This window comes from Pieris brassicae, chromosome 11 (assembly GCF_905147105.1).
Source record: "Pieris brassicae chromosome 11, ilPieBrab1.1, whole genome shotgun sequence".
NCBI classification, from domain to species: domain Eukaryota; kingdom Metazoa; phylum Arthropoda; class Insecta; order Lepidoptera; family Pieridae; genus Pieris; species Pieris brassicae.
The window spans coordinates 6,462,611-6,484,962 of record NC_059675.1 but is presented as its reverse complement, the minus strand read 5'-3'; the positions used below and the strand labels follow the sequence as shown (position 1 = coordinate 6,484,962).

General features: G+C 32.4%; 1 protein-coding gene across 5 annotated transcripts; it reads left to right on the top strand.

The window, feature by feature from the left end:
• On the top strand, window positions 1-21,931 carry LOC123716320 (long-chain-fatty-acid--CoA ligase ACSBG2-like). Of its 5 annotated transcripts, none has more exons than XM_045672005.1 (16): window positions 1-100; window positions 6,816-6,891; window positions 7,520-7,721; window positions 7,902-8,036; window positions 8,463-8,664; window positions 9,612-9,713; window positions 11,491-11,640; window positions 12,075-12,184; window positions 12,626-12,766; window positions 16,129-16,194; window positions 17,522-17,740; window positions 17,959-18,193; window positions 18,455-18,595; window positions 18,778-18,903; window positions 19,483-19,603; window positions 21,321-21,931. In XM_045672005.1, exons 2-16 carry the CDS (start codon window positions 6,846-6,848, stop codon window positions 21,395-21,397), a joined length of 2,073 nt encoding a protein of 690 aa, XP_045527961.1. In that variant the 5' UTR covers window positions 1-100; window positions 6,816-6,845; the 3' UTR covers window positions 21,398-21,931. The 5 variants fall into 5 exon arrangements, with proteins under 5 accessions (XP_045527961.1, XP_045527965.1, XP_045527962.1 ...); XM_045672006.1 differs by lacking the exon at window positions 1-100 and adding an exon at window positions 223-390; XM_045672007.1 differs by lacking the exon at window positions 1-100 and adding an exon at window positions 223-394.
• The last annotated feature ends 421 nt before the right edge of the window (window positions 21,932-22,352 follow it).

The following is a 22,352-nucleotide window of genomic DNA, read 5'->3' as shown; positions in this document are numbered from 1 at the left end:
TAGTCAATTTTATAATTACCGATACGAAACTCTTGACGCAGAACCGTGTCGCAGCATATACTCAACAGACGTGAACTAAAAGAAAAGTATTTAATATAGGGTATGTACTTGTATATACTTTTTTCTAGTGTGGTACTAAAGTTTTTTTACAAGGTATTTAACCTTGCGGCAGGAAAATAGGAAAATCTAAGATTGAACTTTAAACCGAAATGTGATGTAGGGCAAGACGCCAGTTGGCTGGCGTTCTCATGCCAACGCGGTCGTGAGGCAAATTGGCATTTCTAATTTTCTATTTTCCGCGCATTTGAAAAGTAAACAACTGTGAATGATATAGTTCAAGCCAGTGATCTTGTGTGAGTGTGATACAAAGGTCGAAGTACTGCATTAACTGTAGGTAGAGATTGATTTCTTTAAATATTTTGCGATAACACCTATAAATTCTAATCTAATTTGGTCATATTTATCCCCACAGAACATAAGATATTGATTAGACACAACATTTACATCAAGTATTCAATTGTTATTTTAAAACTTGATTTAAATAAGACGTTTCATACAATGTTTAATTAAAATATATTTTTATTATTATTTATCTATAGTTATAGCAAAAGCTAAGTAATCTACTGATACAATTTCTCCTGCACGTTGTAAAATTGTACTTTTTTTCATTGTTAGATGGTTTGGTGCACAATACATAATAATGTAATTCTTACCGTTCATACACTTTATTAATGTACACGGACTACTTTGATGGTATTTACAGTATTTTGTCAGCATGCCGATGGACAGTTCAAACATATGATGAAACCGTTACAACCGTTATCTGGCCGACTTACCGATTTTTTCTGTTTCTTAACATAAATTAAATTTTTATAAAATTAGCAATAAAACTTGGTAAATAAACTATTTATCTATATTTATTATTTAAGTAAATGTACTTCTTGTAATGTAATACAAAAACAAATCATGTCTCCACAGACTAATAAAATGTTCATAAATAGTCTTTATTTTTCTACTTTAAAGGTTAAAAGATGGAAATACAGAAGATAGATTTTTAGAATGTCGTGCACCCAATTTATATCAAACCAATTCGTGATTCATGATATAATATCTTGAATGAAAATGACTCCACACAACGTCTTTTGGGAAGTGATTACTATCCAAGGAGCTATAGGTACGGATCGACCAAATCAATTATAAAATTGAATGATCCACGACTCCGAGATTTTTACTGTACAGTTGTCAAACTGATAATGTATGATGATAATGATGAGTTTTTTATCAAACATTTTATCGATATAAGCTACATATTGATAAGCATAGTTCTGACTGCTTCGTCAACCTCTTTTGGTTGTATAAAACTTCAAAAACCTCTCCAACTTTGGAAAAGCTCTCCAGACTTGTTTACAATTTGTATTATATAAAAACTGCTTGTAGGTATAGATATATTTCTATGTAAGATTACTGATGCTTTTGTTCATTCGCTATTTCATATAGTTTTTGTTTTTCAAAAACTAAAATTGCTATACTACTACGATGTCTCCTCTGCCTAATCTATGACTGTGATTTTTACTACTTACTTTAATTCTTGAACAACAATTTGGTATTGATTATTTATGTTATTAAATACTTATTATAATTTTGTTAATTATATAGATACTAATTTAAAATAACTAAATTGAATTGGTTGTGAAACAAAAATATTAACTACCCCGCAAATTGATAGAGACTGTTCGCTTTTCTGGAATAAGAACCGAGAAAAAGTACTACATGAAGCTAGATTTTATTATTTTCCAATATCTCTCCACAACAACCTTCATTAAATTCCAAGGGATAAATTAAAAAAAAAACGTACGGAAATTGGTCCAGCCGTTTTCGAGTTTTACGCTGGCAAAAATTAATTTTTATTTACAGAAGATTAGAAAAAATATCACTAAATTATATGCCTATATTGGATAAGAGATTTCATTACCCATAGTCAAAACTTAAATAGATTCTATCCTATTCTAAAATCCTTTTTAGAAATTATTTGATCTTTCTGATATCGAATAATCGGTATTCATTGTATGTACCCTTGCAAAATTTGATCTACGTTCATAGGTATCTACTTCTTAGTTGTATATTGAGTAACATACAATTTGTATTCAAAAATGATAACATCGGCCTTACCTACTAGGAAATTGTAGACGAAGAAATGTTTTTGTATATTTATTTTATAGACTATAACTACAGCTGATTATCATTATCTAAGTAATTTACTGTACGATAAAGTGGACTTTTACACCACCTCATTACCCGCTTTAGATACAGCAGGTTATGTAAAAATAATCGTAGGTAGATTAACTATTGTTATTTAATATACAAGTACTTATTCAAGTTTCCTTGATTTTATTACAACCCAAAGATACCTAGGTAACACTGAAAATTAAAAACGGCTTGATGTAGAAAGTTGCCAATACTTTTATTGTTTTTCGAAGTAATCGCCGTTCCCCTCTACACATCGTAGTATTCGATGGAACCACTGAAAAAAGCAGTGGTTTCACCATTCTTCCTTCCTTCCTTCTCTTCTGGCATTTTCGTACGCTTTTACCGCATCTTCAAGGCTCGTAAGGTAAGGTAGGGTGGACTCAATGTCCGCACTTAGACGCGTAGTCGATCCGTTGTGCGTAAAAGCCCTGGCTAATTTAGCAAGCCTAACTCCTTCCAGAAGCACAGAAGTCTCCCGGGCACTTCACAGGCTTCGCGGAGCGACCTCACTGTTCCGAGGATTTTTGTACGTTGATTAGCCACAGCCTCGCATTTCAGGATTACGTGGGTGACTGATTCCTCTGCGCTGAAACAGCCTCTGCACAAGGGGCTATCTGTCGCGCCTAGGACGAAAAGATGTTTATTAAGGAGATAATGGCCCGTGATTGTCCCTATCATTGTTTTGAGATTGGTTCTGTTCAGGTTTAGAAGTCGCTTAGTAAGTTGCGGGTTCACAGCCGGCGGAGCCATTTTCGACTGTTTGCAATCTACACTTCGCGACCATCGTTGATTCTGGAGTTCAGCGGATCTGTGGCGAATCCAGGTTCAAACTAGCAAGAAGGGCAAGGGGAGGAGCGGATGCGGGCCAGCAGGCATCATACCAGAGCCTCTTCTCGCAAGCTCGTCGGCAGCATCATTGCCGAGAGACACTGTGTCCCTTTATCCACTGTAAGGTAACTCTATTTGTTAGAGCTATTGCCTCCAGTGCTTCGTGACACTCCAGTATTAATTTACTGTTTATGTTTTCGTTACCGAGCGCCATCAGCACGGATGCACTGTCGGATATGAGCTTAATGCAAAAGTCATTAACTCCCATCCGCTGATTGCTGATGATCCATTAGAAAATTGTGCTTTGTGTGCCCAGAGGTAGGTGTATGTTGATGTTGAGATGAAAGGCGAAAATACCAGCGCCTGAGCCACACCCTGTTTTTGATCCATCAGTATATATACGTAGCTCATTCAGGGGCGACTGATCCTGCTCCTCTTCTCTCAGTTGTATAAGATATTTCTTGTTGAATATTAGTTGGTTAGTGATTCTGTCACATGGCGCAGCTATAAGAGGTTGGTACCCTATTGCCCTGTTGAGAATCACTGTGTGTGAGTTGTAATGGTTTTTTCCCCATAGATCCAATACCATAAGCCTGATGGCCGCTAGTGCTGCCTCCTGCTGTATGTGTAGGTCCAGAGGTAAGATTTGCAGGGCTATCTCCTTTTGCTGCGGTCGGAGTTGTTCTCATATAACCGCTAGCAACGGACAAGACAAGCCTTTAAGGCTCGTAAAGCGAATACCTCGAATTTTATCTTTAGTTGTTGGTTATAAATGAAAGTCAGAGGGCGCCAGGTCAGGACTGTATGGCGGATGACTCATTATCTCGACACTTGCCATAGTCAAATATTCACCAGTCCATGCGAAGGTGTTTCTGGTCGTCTATTCAAGTATGGGGAATCCATTTAGTCAAAGCTTCCTGACGCCTAAATGTTCGTGTAATATTTTTTGAACTTGACTCATACCAATGCCTAGGCTTGCCCGTATCTGCTGAAAGGTCACTCTCTTATCTTCCTCTGTCATGCGTCGCACAGCACTGATGTTATCTTCATTAGTCGCTGTTAAAGGATCTTCATTGAGATTGCTATGTCTACACTTAAACTCGTTAAACCAATTATAAATAGTGGCACGATGGGATGGGGTTTCATTAATAAATACTAATCGCAGCTTTGTTGTTGAGTAAGACCACAACGAAAGTCATAATAAATCATTGACCGAAAATTTTCTCGCGTTAGTTTCATTGTCACGTGTACCAAGAAAGACATTTGCCGCCAATTCACAAAAACAAATCACAAATTAATGCAATATACTACATTAGGTTACCAAAGTTCTAAAATTGAAATTCAAAAAAGTTTTCATTAACAATGTTTCCAACTGGCCCTTTCTAAACATTTTCAGTGTTAACTACGTAACATTATTCAGAATATTTTATTAGAAAAATCGATTTATTGATATATGTAATCGTTTGGTATCGATAAGGCCGCTCGTTGTTTAATTACTTATGTAACCTGCTTTTTTAACGTAACGAAGTCTGAATAATTAAATAATACTTATAACTCGTTCGAACGAGATCGTTAATTCGAGATCTCGTGATCTCGATAAAGAATTACAATCTCGCGAGATATCGGTACTTACGACAACTCGAGTAGTTTTCGAAATCCAATTGTTTTAATCGAACAAAATGTAATGATAACACGATAAAAAGAGTGCTATTAAAAGCAGTCCCATCTTACGAAGTGTTTCTTTGGAAATAGACCATCTCCAGTTGCTTTTCCCTGTCGGTCAATCTCAGTTTTAGACAGGCAAAACCTTGTCATTTTGGCAAAATTCCGACAGTTCCTCACACCGGAAAAGCTTTCTAATCTTTATGAAACTCTAGTCCGTCGTGTATGGAGTAATAGTCATATCTGGGCCAGTGCTGCCAAACGTCACCTGGGTGCCTTGGATGCCATTGAGAGGCGGGCTAAGAGAATTATAGATGGCGTTTCACTAGTTGAATCTAAATTTGAAACTCTTAAGTCGTGACCATCACTATTTAGTCGCCTGCTTCAGTCACAAATTTACAGTCAGGTTACAAATTTTTGCGATTCCTAAGAAGAATGATTGATTAAGTAGTGACTAAAGAAGCTTAGCAGGTCCGATAGTTCATGCTTTCTCTCTTCTAAGACTATTAAGTAACAATTTGTTTCAATTAGCACCGTCCAGTTATAGCTTCTTCTACCCAGTTACCCTTATTCGGACGTGTCTTAGAGTTAAAGGAAGTGCTTATAAAGTACAAGCTGTGTATGCTTCTGAACTCATTATGTCTGCATTTAGAATTATCTCACAATAAATATTAACCTATGACCGAAGATAAAATGACACCAGATACAGATGTTTGAACAGTAATATTATTATGAAAGTTTATCTATATCTAACATTTGATTTTTAATGAATTTGGTGCTTCTGGTTTTAACTTAGCTTATAAATACAAGCCGTTACGTGGCTGCATTAACATCGACTAACTTAGATAACGGAGGTTCTAGGCTTGATTTCTAGTATAACAATAAATGTCTACGCTGGGGTTCACACCGAACATATGATTTGTAATTACCTTGTAAGCATCAAAGTATAAAACACCGATGTCGTGGCGATAACCGTTTCACATAAATTATCACTTCATAGAGTAGATATTAATTACGGATATCGTAGATGATATATGAATCCACCGCATTGCTATTTTTCTCAATTTAAAAATAAAAACAGTAATACAAGAAGGTTTTTTTCTAGTATAAATTGAAGAATTTAATTTTTATAACGTAGAACGTTGTATCACTGTGTACGTTTTTGTAATGAGGACGCGCAACTCTATAATGGTCTTTAATCTGATGATATAGCGTGATATTTAACAACCAATAAAATATTTTTATTATATTCTATAAAACAAAGAAAAAACGTATTCGTCAGGGAAATAACATTGACATAACAATAGAATCTAGTGAAAACGTAATACTGTAGTTTTTATTCTGTTTCTAGATAGATTTTAGCTATTTTAAATAATGATTTAAAATAAGAATAAAAAATGCACCGTATTATCACTTAAGATCCGGTGGATGTATTAATTGGTAACCCTCATCGTTATCATTAATTAATCGATCATTATTGGAGCAAAGCATTTAGTGATTAATTTTTTAAACTTCCGATAAACTGGTTAAACTATAATAGGTGCATAGTTGTAAAAAAATACTTACCTCGCATGCAATAAATCAATTTCACAAATCGTGATAATAAAATAGTTTTATGCAACTGGTCGAAAAATAAACATGACAACAGCACAATAATGCAAAAAATATTACTAATAAAGTCTTAACTCTTCAAGTTTAAAATATAAAGATACATTTACATTCATGACGACTTGACTGAAATTTCCTGTTGTAAAATAATTATACAAAGCGTATCAAAACGTAACACTGTGCCTTTGGATTTATTGATAGATATTGATAAACATATTTACAACCTTTTTTATATCCGTATTAATCCTTTAAGACCTACAAAGGATTATGCATTTAGCGCTATAAAAAGATAATTGTTATTTTTATTATAACTGAGGAACCATGAGTTGCGTCAGAGAACTCGTGGCGATCGGTAGTGGCATTTTAGCGGCACAAGTAGTTATTAAGCTATTATTTGCGACCTCGCCGATTAAATAGCAGCTTCATGTCGTCTCTAAGTAAGTGTTTTAATTATTACCTCCTTCTAACAGGTATAAAAGGGAGACGTGAAAGTTAACACAATGCTTATTGTAAATGGTGTTGATAGTCAAAATAAGTACTTAAATGGTAAGTTTTTTTAAATATAAAATTTATACTAAGATTCATATAGTAGCACAAAGTTCAAAGTTCTAATGTTTATAATTAAGTACCGAAAGTGAAGTAAATTTAGAGAGCTAACAGCTATATGTAAAAAGACACTTATTAACGTTTATAAATAAGTATAAGTACTATGAAAGATATATCAGGAGCATCTTAATTATAAGAGACGGAAAAATTATTAGATCTGTTTACATAATGTTAATTTTGTTGACGTTATTAAATTATTGTTGTGGACAACATGAGGTAAACTGGAAGGAAATTTTAAACATCCTCTCATAATATCCTGTTTGCTTTTGACAAACACCTCATGTAGATATCATAAATACCAACATAAATAAAAATATTGATTATATTATATGCTAGAAGCTTATCTCACAAATTCTATATTTGATTTAAAAAATGTTTAACAGTGTGTTTCATTGAATCCAAGAAAAATTATAGGTGAAAATTTGATGAAGAATTATTATTCAATTGTATTAAATATCTGGTCATGCCCTGATAGAAAGAAAAACTATTAAAAGTAAATTCCATTTACACAGGAAAGAGGCGTAAGCACAATAATTTTGGTTATTTTTAAAAATAATTTCCTATATAGGACCAGACCAGTTAGTGCCTGTAGATGATTACATAACATGGAAACCAGACGGCCGCGTTAAGTTGCGTATGAGTAACAGGGGGTTTGCATCAGAACCGCCTATTTCCGTACCAGGTCTGCTTAGCAGAACTGTAGCTAGGTACCCCGACGAAACGGCTTTATGCACGAAACGAAATGGGAAATGGGAAAAACTTACATATAGGTAATGTTTAAATGTTTTTTTCCTCAAATATAATATGTCTATTCCTGAACGTTCTCTGTATCATTATTCTGTTAGTTATATGTTAATTATAATGTTGCTATATTAAAAAAATAGTAGGATTATTAAATTCCGATATCTTTCTATGCTGTGTATATTTAAATCAAACATGTTTGTTTTCAGGCAATACCAAGAAAAAGTCCGGACGATAGCAAAAGCCTTTTTAAAGTTAGGCTTAGAGAGATACCACTCAGTTTGTATCCTTGGTTTTAATTCTGAAGAATGGTACATATCGGACTTGGCCGCCATTCATGCTGGGTATTTATTGTTTTCAATTTATTATAATATAAAGTAATAATGTAAAACAAAGGTAATTTTTTCGTAGATCTGCAAAAATATGGAGATTAACCAAATATAATATCCACGAAATTAATTATAAACTGCATAAAATCATTTACATCAACTATACGATTTTGTATAAATGTATGTTTTCGTTCGATTTTGTTTAAAAGCGATAATGAATATGACATAACAATTTTGTGCTGACTCGAGTCTCCAAAATCCGACTCACATTACCTTTATTACCAGTAATCAGTAGATACCTACCTTAATCATTGCTTTCAAAATTTAACTCGTGTAATTAAACAAGGAATATAATATTTGTATTCACATATATAATAGTTGAAACACCAAATGACAAAGGATTCATATATTATTCGTGTTGACACATTTTAATACTTCCAGAGGCTACGCAGCAGGTATCTATACTACAAATTCGCCTGAGGCATGTTTCCACTGCTTGGAGTCCTCTCGGGCAAATATATGTGCCGTCCAGGACAAAAAACAATTGGACAAGATATTGTCTATTCGCAGCAGACTTCCGCATCTGAAGGCGATAATACAATGGGAAGGACAAGTTGACACCTCTATACCCGGAGTTTACAATGTAAGAATTTTTAATAAAATGTTAACAACGCGCTTAAAAACCTCAAAACCTGGGCTTTATATTCTACAGGAATTACTCCTAAAAGTAAAAGAATACTAAAGAATTACCTACGTGTTCAGCCACACCTGCTAGCTATCTTTTATATTATATTTTTGAAGTCGATTATCCCAAATTCATCATCGAAAGTTGGTCTTGGAATGAGATATTTGTCAAGACAAGGTTTGATAACATTTACTAAAGACAGAAGTATAATGGAAATGCTACACTTAATTGAAACTTTATCTCGAACGATTGTGAAGAACTCAGAAAAGTTCCATAAAGTTAAGAAAAACACTTTTTGAACGGATTAAAGCTATGTATTATTATTAAAAACTTATAATTATTTACATAATTCTAAATTTCCATAAAGTTATCAAAAACAATTCATATTACCAATAGCGAATGTGTATATCCAAAGGGCTCGATTTTAATTATCCTCTTCGATAAGTCTGATAATATGAGAACCAAACTATTAAACATATTGGAACAGATATGATTTTATCATTAAAAAATGACGTTCAATGTATGGAAGACGGTTAAGAATATCAGTTTCATATATATTTTTATTACATATTTATAAAATTAAATAATAAAATGGTAACTGTAGGATAAAACTATTGATACTATTAAATTTCATAAGAAGTATGATAACAAATATTGCCAATTTACATAAAATAAAATAGATGAAGACTTAAGAACGGTACTTGATACAAAATCTTTCGTCCTGGTTTTTTATTCCTTGATTATTCAACTCCTTTAATTGACTGAGCATTCAAAACATTTTACATTGCATGAATAATAACGCAGTTAGAACAATTTGTTTCGCATGCTTCTTCCATACATACTAAATTAAATGTAATAATATGAATATAATCAAAACATGACAGTAAAACTTTTTTGTTTGCCAGTGGAAACAACTCATGGAAATGGGTGCCAAGGAGCCAGACACGCAGCTAGACAACGTGCTCAAGACTATTGCTGTAAATGAGTGCTGTACCCTTGTGTACACTGTAAGTAACGTTACTAAATCTAGACGCTGGATCATACGATTTTAAACTACGTCTTAAAGGTCGATGGAGTTACATTGTAGGTAATGATCTACACGTGTTTATAATTATAGAACCTATCGTGTACAAATTAATAAATCTTTATGGTTTAAAACGAAACTGAAAAGTTTCTCTTGTCAGCAAATTTCCTTGTGTAGTTCAGTAGTAAAATTTAAGAGACGTTTTGCTCTTTACGTTTACAGTTGTTTACTCAAAACTAAGAATGGTCGAACTTTAGAGGCATGTTAAAAAGCGATATCAGGAAACTTTAAAAATTTCATATACCTTAGGTAGTAGATACACATAAAATAAATTATGAAATTTATATTGTAAACTAATTAAAATATCATGATGTTAAAGTTGAACAATGGTCATAGTCCTTCATTACCCTTAACATACTAAATTATATAATTGTTTGTATTTGTTATGTAACAATTACTAAAGTTCAGTTAAAATAAATATAATAATATAATAATATTTTATATATTATTTTTTAACTATTATTATGATAACCTTTCTTACGCGTGACGCCCCGTACGTACAAAGTGCAAAATCGTCCATGGTAGATATATATATCATTATATATTTTAGTAATTAGATCAATATAGATTATACTAGAAAAAAGCGGTTTATTTGTTATTACGTAACCTTTAGCTCTTGAGCTGATTAATTTTTACATTTTGCCAAAAAACTTTGACTGTGCTCAATTTTGTCAACTAATTAATAATCGATTACCAAATACAAACTCATTAATATCAAGATCTTTCATAAGCTTTATCGATAGGGAAATTTGTTATGATATTTTTCCTTGTTATGATAAAAATTGTGCTAATCATCATAAACTGTCATTACAGAGGTCGTCTTATATTTTAAACTTGTCCAGCCCCGAATTTACATAGGTAGATAGAAAAATAAATGTAATAGAGAAACAGAAAAGAAAAACAGTGCCTTACCCGAAGCACCTTGTACCTTCACTGTATTAAGCATGACAAAAGATTGTTTACGTCATAACTATAGTAAACATATTTACATTATTAATTATTAATAGTTTTGGCAGCACACGCCAAATAGTGACTTGTATCTGCAACGGTATTAATAGTATTTTTCTTATTTTTTGTGTGTTCCTATCATTCATCACAGACTTCTGTTCTCTGTGGAATGTTCTTCGTAATATAACGTTACGTTACGTTACGATAAAATGTTATAGGTCGCCGGTTTTAGAATACATCTCTGTACAACTCAATGATGCATCTGTTTTGTTTTCTTGTATTACGTAAGCAGATTTACTGCAATTTAATCCCCCCCCCCGCTCTTGACATGAGGAGGGGAAAAAGTAAACAAAGTTCTCCAAAATAATAGTAAGTACATATTTTATAGGAATCCTCGAAAATGCATTTCGTTTTCAAGCATAGACAATGTGTGGGTAATCTGTTTAAAGAAGTAAATAATTACTGACGTTATCTTAATAATTACGTGATAATAAATAATAACGTACGTAATTGACGTAATGTCTTAAGAGAAGGGAAATACCTAGGAGATGAGATTGTAAAACAAAACCGTTTGATTGGGATTGGTCAAACGGACTTAATAACATGACGTATCGTGTCGAGTGTGAATGCGTTTTGGACTAGAGATCCTGTTGACCAATCACAATTGATCGAATAGGTTTCATATTTCGTTTTAAAATCTTGACCTGACTAACATAACTTTATATTTTAAGATTATTTTTAATTTATTTTAGTCTGGAACAGTTAGTCAACCAAAAGCTGTGATGTTATCACACGACAACTTAACATGGGATGCTTATAGCTGCACACTGCGAGTAGATAACGTCCAACCAGCAATTGACAGAATCATCTCATATCTACCCTTAAGCCATGTAGCTGCACAGGTTAGTTTTATCAATTTCTTTTCTAAGGTTGTGTTAAGTATAATTTGAATTATTTATTTGTAGGTAGGTATAATAATATTAATTTGTTTGTAGGTATTAAACAAAATGACCTCGCAGTTTGCATGGGTGCAATTATATTGTTTTGATTATTATTTATCTTCCACTTTATCGGATTATTAATCATTTTTTTTAAATTAAGCAACGTCTATTAATAAATTATGTGTTGTTACTGTGGCAATTTTTATTGTTACAAGCAATAATGAAAATTTATGCCATATTGGGTTCACAACAATTAAATATTTGGGAGACTAGTATGTACATGTAGTATGAAATAGAGAATGCTGCGAACAATCTAGGACCTCCCGGTTCAGCTCAAATTGTACTTTACGCGTATACTTCTCATATATTTTGAATATTTGAATAATACTTTCCAGGTGATAGATATTTACATAACATTAGGGAGTGCCGTTGCGGTGTACTTCGCGCAACCTGACGCACTGAAGGGCAGCTTGTTAGAAACTCTAAAGGAAATTAGACCTACGAAGTAAATATGTATTCATTTATTTAACCATACATAACTCTTTCAAGCAGCTTGTTGGTAGTGGTATCAGCATACGACGACGTCATTCCTGGTCGTAGGTTCGACTCCTGGCTGTGCACCAATGAAATTTCTGTCTATATGCGCATTTAACTCACTCTTACAGTAAGAGTCACATCGTGAGGCTGGCATGGCTTAGACCCAAAAGGTCACGGACAGAAGGCTCACCTCACCTACTTGCCTATTATTCCTATTATCTAATTATCACAAAACAGATACACAAATCTGAGGCCCAGACCTTAAAGGCTGGTTTGTTTTAACTCGTTAAACTAAAAAGTCCAGTTTCATTATAATACAGTATGATTCTCATTTCTGAGAACTATAGTTCATATAACATATAACAACAAAATAGTTTACTACAAGATATTCAGAAGAATGTGTCCACAGGTTTATGGGAGTACCGAGAATATGGGAGAAAATGTATGAAAGAATAGTGGCAGTGGGGTCATCTAGAGGTGCAATGACGAAGTACATAGCAACGTGGGCGAAAAACCAAGGCTCAAAACATCATCTAGCTAGGATTAATGGGTATGTATTTAATTTTGCATATCACAGTTTCAGAGGACATATAAAACAGTTTTCTTATCTTTAATAAAATATCATGCTTTTACCTGTGTCTGTGCAGTTCTTAGCAGAGCCTGACCGTCTTGAAATTAAATTTAGGCTTACCTCATCTTTATATGACTATACATATACAAAACAGGTTACATAAGTTATTAGGCAAAGTGTGTATTTATAATTAACAAAAAACATAAAATTACGAAACACTGGAAATATACTAACTAAAACAAATCTAATATCTAAAAAAACATTAATAAAAGCTAATATTAGAGTTAATGAGTCATAATTGATATATTATACATATAAGTAGATTAAAGATATAATAGATACATAATTATTAAAATAAGTGAGAAAATTACTTTTACAAAATACTATCTGGAAATAATTCATATTAAACTGTTATTTAGGTACTATAAATATCTTAGATAACATGCAATGCGTCATTATGCTGTTTTTTTGACAAACATGTTTATTAAATAATCACTGCAACTATTTCACCAAAACGTGGTGGTTTTTTGATAACAGAAACACCTGATGTTAAGTGATACCGTCCTGCCGCCCATGGACATTTTCGATGCCTCTAGAGGGCTCGAGTGTGCTTTGCCGGCCTTTTGAGAACTGGTACGCCCTTTTCTTGAAGGACCCTAAGTCGAATTGGTTCTTAAATACTTCCGTGGGTAGCTGATTCTATATAGTGTTGGTGCGCGGCAAAAACTGACTTAAATAACGTTCAGTTGTTGAAGGACGCACTCGACTTCTGAGGAAGTGGGTTGAAATCTTAATTGACTTAAGTATTAGAAATCGAATAAACATTTTGTGCAAGAGCCAAGGGAATGGGTACACAGAAATTAAAATGATTACCTACTAATGACAGATTGGGGTTACATAAGTAATTGGTATCCTTATCTGTGTAAACGCTGCATTGATAACAAATGGATTATAGCGATATACGCTTTGATATCTTAAATCTAATTAATAAGGTAGAAATTCTATAAAGACAATGCCACCCAATGGCGCAAATCTTATTCAACACTTATATTGACATATGTAGGAAGGCAAAGTAAGCATTAACTCGAGACTCATCAGTAGGATGAGTCTCAGACTCAAGTTAACCGACTGTTAAGTAGATAATAATGCGCTTTATTTTCGCAATTTTACAATATTTGAATTTGATATAAATCAGTCAAATCGTGACCACGCTTGCTTTACATACAAAGGACAGTTTGCAATAAGCGAGCCCTCTGGCATTGAGTGTCCATGTGCGGCGGTATCACTTAACATCAGGCGAACCTCCTGCCCGTTTCCCCTACTATAAAAAACGAATTTGTAGGGTCACGTGTCAAAGGGATTTTGTCTCAGACCTAAGATTAGTTTATTTTACTATACCTATTTTGATTCTCACCATTCATAACGTCACATTTATTGCTGTACTAATGTATATTTTACAATACAATAAAAATAGTATTATTAATAAGTAATAATTTTTGTTCCAAATATAATTATTTTATTTTGAATTGAAGAAGCCGTTGGACGTAATTAATAAATAATTGTATTAGTATATTCGTATTCGTTGTTTTGTAAAACTAAGACCTCTGAATTGGTACGAATCATTTATATACCTAACGACATCAAGAGCCTGTATAATGCCGTTGACCTTGGGCGAATAGACGTGATCGCGCATTAATAAAAAAACACATAAATTAACATACAAAATGTTTGCATCAGATTCATATTTGAACTCTGTAAATTTGACCATATTTCGAAGTTCCGAAGAAAGCTTTATTGGCTACGCATTCGATTGCGGCGTAAGATGCACATTTTACAACTTCTATATTATGTTGTTTTTAATACTAAAACTCCTAGTTACTTAAAGCAAATATTTATGTTCCTCTCTGGCGGTGGTTTTCATTTGCGTTCCCTAGACAATCTTATTCTTAAAACTTCTAATACTGAATTCCATAACTCCTCCTTTACTGTGCTAAGTATCCTGCTATGGAATTCCTTACCAATTGATATCAGACGAGCTCAGTCTTTAAATTTATTTTAATATCTTCTTTTTGATAATGTTTCTTCTACCTCGTAATTACCTACTTATATATATTAATTGTTTACACTTGGATTAGCTTTTACATTTTTGTTTATACATATTATTTGCTGTACCTATAAGTCTAAAAATAGACGATTTTTTATAATATTGTATATCCAGCGTTACGAAAAAGCCTAAATTTTAGCACCTGCCGCGCTCTTAAAGATTAATTGAAATTAATTTTTGATGCGTGCAATGACCCAGTAATTAAGAATAGATGCAAAGTCCAGCTTGAATACATTAGTTTTTTTCATACATAATATTAGCGTAATCATGCTTATGCCGTATACAGCCGTATTCGATACGCAGAGATCTGTACATTTAACTTACATTTATTTATATTTTTATCAATATTTTCAAACTATTTCGTTTGATGGAATACGCATGTTAATCCCAGTGAATGTGAAATTTGAAAAACCCTATTCCACATATCGTATAGCTAACTATACATATAGGAACTATATAATAGAAAGCAGCTAATATATGATTTATCGTGATAATTTACACACCTACATAGGTAGGTCATAAAAAGTTCTCAAGCATTAAGAACATCTGGAAAAATTATAGAACATTAATAATTATCAAAAGATATAATCAGTTAATATTTATCATTTGTTTTCGATACCATTCAAACAATACATTATCAACCCTTATCTTTGAATACTGACTTATTTTAAGTAACACAAATACCTATTGTTATATGTAATTCTTCATTAATATAAAAATATAGGTACATAGCCTAAAAGTAATACAACTGATCATATAAGGTTTTGTCACGTTTTATTATATTCAAAGTAATACGAGAGTTATAAGAAAACATGATAAATGTCAGTTAGTGTTTAAACGAAAATCTATTTAATGCTTATAGCGTAGACGACGAGAAATCCTAAAAACTCATGAAAACATTGTGAGTAATGTTATGACTTAGGTTTCCCCACGACGCAGTGTGTCAGGCACAAAATGAGACCTACTTGCCTACTTAGAAAAAAAAACAAATGATTTGTGATCATACAGATACAGAATTCTGTCCTCAGACCTAAAAATGGCCAGTGTTTTTTTTTATAAAACGCAATTAAGTTTAATTCATTTGTAACGTACATTGCGTAATTATTAAGCAAATATTCGATCCTCCCATGCCAACAGGACATTAGCAAAATCCACTTTTTATATGTATATTCAAAAAAACAGATTCTAATTTTACGTATCGATTTCTAAACTCTAATATTCTATATTTATCGATTAGTGCCTTCTCTGCTGATATGATGGGTCTACCACAAGACTTTTCTATAAAGGAAATGTTACGTTATTGGTACGTAATGCGACTTGCATGTTGCATGTAAAAATGTAGAGCAAATATTCATTTTACATTGTTGCTACCTCGTAGAACTTAAACACGTAATACATATAATTACTGCTCTTTAAGGTTTGTTTAATTTATATACAGTTTGCATGACTTCAAACACAACAATAGTATTTTTTTGCTTTAGACAAGGAATTTATTAAATTGTCTGTAACATATAATTATGTGAATGATAGTTAATGATAAAATTATAATTATATGTTAATCATAGTTTAAACATAACATAACAAATGTGGATTTCATTATGTAATTGCATGACAATCATACATAGGCCGTTCAAGTATAACGTTAGCAGATTTACTACAATTATTATTTATTTAGATTTATTCCTCAATCATAAGGAATAAATTTATTTAATTAATTGTTACAGCTTAAATTGTCTAAGGTCATAATATCTACTGATCATTAAATGCCTAAATCAATATTTTCTTTACAAAATGTAAAGAGAAAGTTCTTGGCGATTTTTAATATTTTTAGTGCAATGTTTCTGGTCTTTAATTCTCTTAGAGACAATAATATCAAGTTCCTTATCGGAATTTGCTTGTAACTTATAATTACGCCACACTTCGTTTAATAACTTCTGTACAATTTGAATTTTTGTATGTAATTTTTCTAAACTTTCGAACAGGCATCTTAGAAAATGCATTTCGATATCAAGCATACAAAACTTGTGGGTTATGTGGAAAATAATTACTGGTGACGTTATCTAGATCCGGGGGCTCTATATTGTGATTACGAAAAGTAAAAGCCTCCCTGCCCCCTATAGTGCTTACGTATTACTTGATCGGCCCCATACCTATATGAATTGGTAGTTTTAAGTTTTTATCTAATATCGTGCTATAACCAGTAATTTAGTTTACCGTTAGTTTTAGTAATTTGGAATGTTGTTCTATGCATGAGACACGATATTATGAACAATTTTCTTTTAATTATAAAATTCCTTGTACACATAGGTTTGTTTTAGATTTTACGTTCATTCTTTATAACTAATGTGGATACAATTGTATATTTCTATCTTTCAAACGAAGAATCTCAAAACAAACTTCCTATTGTAGTAACCTGTAGACTAGTACCGAAATTGGCAAACTATTTCTAACTCACATTACTTAACGGAATCTTTATGTCCAACCCTATAATCTAACGATATAATCTTCCCTTATTTATTTTTGGAGAACAATTAATAACATTCTTTAATCGAACATTGGTCGTAATCTTTGAATAATTGCAACATGTATCTCTAATGACTAGTATAGAAATAAAATATATTTTTTCGTAGGCAAGAAGGCACTACTTGCGGTTACAAACTAGCAAAATCGCTGGTATTCGATAAAGTGAAGGAGACACTGGGCCTGGACCGTTGTGATCTGTTTGTGACAGCAGCGGCTCCTCTTTCACCCGATATAAAGAAGTTCTTCCTCTCTTTGGATATTCCTCTTATGGACGCGTTTGGTATGAGTGAAGCCGCTGGGGCGCATTCCCTGAGTAGGTATCCCAGGTAAGTTTTCATCTAAGTGATTACAACAGCCTTTTCTAGCAGCTCAAATTGTATCAAAGTTTTCGTTGATTATTTTAATTTTTGTTCCTAGCTTAGCTTCTTTTATTAACATTACTCTATTATTAAATATACTTTTTATTCTAAAAAAGTCGTTCAACGCTACGAAGTCAAATACTATGTTTTTCTATGTTTGTTTTAATATATGTAAACATTTTCAGATTCAAATTAGACAGCGCTGGGGAACTCCTCGAAGGAACGGAAACCACCTTCGCCGGTTCCGACAGCGTTAATGGACCTGGAGAGATCCTCATCAGAGGTCGTCATGTCTTCATGGGCTACCTTAATAGTGAGGAGATGACGAGAGCTGCCTTCAACAAAGATGGATGGCTCATGACTGGTGATGTAGGGCGGGTGGATAGTCAGAACTTGCTCTATATCACTGGTAGGATAAAGGTAAGGTTTATCAACCCACCATCACGTAACACACATCACGGAAACATGACATACTTTTTTTGCAAGATACGTTAATAAAATATAAACAAGTTCTTAGTTAACGTTTTAAAAAGGATTTGTTTATAAAAAAAAGTATGAGTAACACAACTAAATATAACAATAATAGGCACGGAAATGTAAACACAGTATTACACAAAATACAAAACAATTACAACGATGATATGATGTGATACAAATTGCAAACCAATCTTTTGTTTTTAGGAAATCCTAATTACAGCTGGTGGTGAGAATGTAGCGCCCGTACTCATAGAACAAACGGTACAAGCTGAACTACCGCACATAGGATATGCCGTGCTTATTGGAGACAGGAGGAAGTTCCTGTCAATTCTACTGACACTTAAGGTAACAAGTACTATATAGAAGCTAGGTTCTGAAATGTAATTCAAAAATTTAGCTCAAGATTCAAGAGTAGTTATATAGTAGACTTATAATCTTAGATTGATACGGGTTTAATAGATCAAAAGTAAATTATTTTTGTTAGTATCATAAAAATAGCGCAGTCCAAGACTAGTTATTTTTCCCAGGCCAAAGTTGATCCCAACACTGGCGATGTCCTGGACGAGTTGGACAATGAAACCAGGAAATGGGTCGCCGGACTCGGAAGTAAAGCTACTACCGTCAGCGAAATTGTCAAGTCTAAAGATCCTCTTGTAAGTACATAATTAAGATTCCATTATGATAGCTTGAATTACAAAAAAAAATAGAATATTAACATTACTTTAAAATAAATGTTTTTTTTCCTATATAAACATGGCAACACTTTAAATCCACCCTTTTATAATACAATTGTTGTGCTTTCACTACGTCTTCGTTTTATAAGTGATGTTTGTGTGATAACAGTCAAGAATAAGATGCAAAATTCGTCCACCTTAGTGCTTAGGTACTTATACCTAATAATATTTTTGTAGTTTTTATTTTATAGTTTATTGTTGTTTGTATTATCATTGTTTTTTGTGTACTTGATTTCGCTAGTCGTAGCCGCAGGTTGTAGCGACGGCACCGCATTTCCTATTTTTGTATGAACACCAATTTGTTTATTGTATGTATCATGTGTTTGTGTTGTTAATTTTGTGATCCCAAAAAAAGTACGACTCCCAAATCCAAAACGTTTTTGACACACAAGACATACTTAGCGTTAAGTATTTACTCTGAATTTATATAAAAATATTTTTACAATATGACTCTTATTAAGTTATGTCTATGTTTAACAAGTACTTCATCTTCAATAGGTGTACAAAGCTATAGAGGAAGGAATAACTAAAGCGAACAAGCTCGCGATATCAAACGCACAGAAAATTCAGAAGTTCGCGTTGCTACCCGTCGACCTATCCTTGAACTCCGGCGAATTAGGTAAGTGTATAGTCTAGTTGCGCACTAGTGCGCACGCGCATTTTTACTAAAGATATGTGCGAATTTACCGCGTTGAATTAATAAATATTTTAATTGCTATTGTTATTGTCAAACCAAAATAAGTGATTATTTTAAATAATGTAAATATAATTACATTACGTATTTTGTAATTTATGAATGTATAATTTAATACCTATATATACCAAAATTAGAACATAATACATAATAATATGTAGTACGTATTATGTTCCATATCCCGCATAATACGCTTTCTCGCTTAAGACGCGTTTTTGGTAGGGTCCCTGAAAAATCGTCTTAAGGTTGTATTTACCTAACAAATATGCTTTAAATGGATTAGGCATAGCAACGTGGTACTTTAAGTTAACATGTAGATTAAAACACTACCTTCTATGAGAGAGTATTTTTAGTTTGTTTGACGGACTAAAAATAAATAGCAAGGGGCAAAACTATTATAGATGTAAACTATATTTATTTATACTAAGTAGCAATTCAACCCATTTTTATAATTATTCCTACATACGCTATATTGCATGACTGATAAAATTTCACCACATCTAATTAAAATTTGTTCACCATATTTGAATTATATTTGGTTTAAAGTATTAAAAATTGGATTTGGATTAATATTATTCATGTACAATAATAATGTGCTAGCTGCCTCCGCGAACTTGGCTTTGAATTTTTTTGAATAAATAAATAAAAAATACTCGAATAAATTAAGCGCTCCTCAAGTTTTCCGCTTAGCAACATATCTTGCGATTCCTTTTTATTTATATTGATTAAAAAACAGTGACTGGCCGATATTCTCTGATATGTCTTTAAGATTAAATTATAGATGTAATGATAAATAAATTTTGCGCAACGAAGTTGTCAAGATACGATTTGTAGTAAACGTGAATAATCCCGATTTAACATGAAATGAATGAATGTTTGCTTTAAACAGAAATGTATTTATCACTAATGGCTTATACATGTAAAACGATAAATAAATTGCTTACAATCCCTATCGGTCATTTGAAGATTATGACTGTGCGTATATTGGAATTGATACTAAGTAGGATAAAATGGATTTGGAAGAATTTCATAGTACAACTTTTTCATTTGTTATCGCTTGGTACTAAACGTTCATAACGTATATAATTGAGAATTTAATTTTGATTTCGTCATCGATATTGGATACGAAGTTAATCTACTTTTAAAGATATTAAAAGGTAGATAGGTACGTTAGGATTTACTAACATTTGTTTTTTGCAATGGCCTACCATCCTACATTTTATTAAACTCTTTTGTCTCATGAAATTTGTTACGTTATAAAATACTTTTAATAGATATTAAAAATACATAGCAAAAACAATATTTAGAAATTGTATGACGTGCCTTATCAGTTAATAATAATTTTATCGATTCAGTGGATGGTTGGGCATTTGCATACAAGTTGCAAAGGCAGGCAAGATTATGGGGGTGATATTATATTATATTGATACCATTTCTGCCGTTAGTCAAATTCTACACATTTTTTGGCATAACATTTAGAGCTAAGTGCCGTGACTGAATCTTGAATGTATCCATGTGCGGCTAAATCGTCCCATAAAACAACAAAAGCAACTTTTAAATCTACTATTTAGAATTAATTTATGGTCCATAATTGTGTACATAAGCTGTGCTTTTGTTTTTATGTTAATTTTATCATTTTCAGGTCCAACGCTAAAAATCAAGAGAAACGTAGTGTACGAGAAATACAAGGACATCATTGAAGACTTCTACAAAGATTGATTAGGTTATGTATAAAAGGTGTTATAATTAAACTTGCGTTATAATTGCCATCTTAAAAATATTATATTCCAAAGTACTTATTATGTATTATTTTTATTTGCGTTCGAAAAACAACCAATCGTAAGATAGGTCTGACAATATTTGTTATATACGGTGATCTGGTATAGGTGCAGTCATACTGCATACTATGCTAAATTTTGTCAAGGTCATTGAAGATCGTATCAGTTTCCAACTATAATTTTGGTTCCAATATATTTTAGAAGTTTCCAATTATCTACAGAATAATGTAATATAAATCCAAGTGCCTAATTCTATAAGCTTTTTATCGCATGTTGATGACGTAAATACAATATTGAAATCAACATATCAAGGTATTCATGCAGGACGATTTTCCTATTTTATAAAATAAAAAACGCAAGTATTATTACGAACGTAAACGTTTTTGCTCAATAAGGGTGATGAAGTGTTGTGATCGGTTCTTTGATAGAGGTGTAAATAATATTTTCGTTACCTTAATATAAATTATTATAATAATTGTGTTTTATTTTGATCTTTCCTTACTCCTTTTGTTTATACTGTGCTACTCCAATGTTATTATTTAACAGTTTTAATCCCAAAATAATTAATCGTTAAATTTAAAGTTATTAAAAAATGCTTCATAATATGTTTAAACATATAATTAAACAAATTAGGGAACATTTTTACATGGCAGTTTCGACAATAAATACGTTTTTTGTCCATATGTCTCACCAGCCTTTCTCTATAATAAGCTTTTAGAAGTAGAGCTTATTCTTGTGTTATGTTTTTATGGCTATCAAAAAATAATAAGCTTAACTTTACCTATAACGTTCTAATCGAGATCAAAACGAGGTCAAAAGACGTATGGGCATCATGAGAACGGCTATGGACAAGATGCAAAAAATATGGAGAAATAAGAATATAACAAAAGCCACGA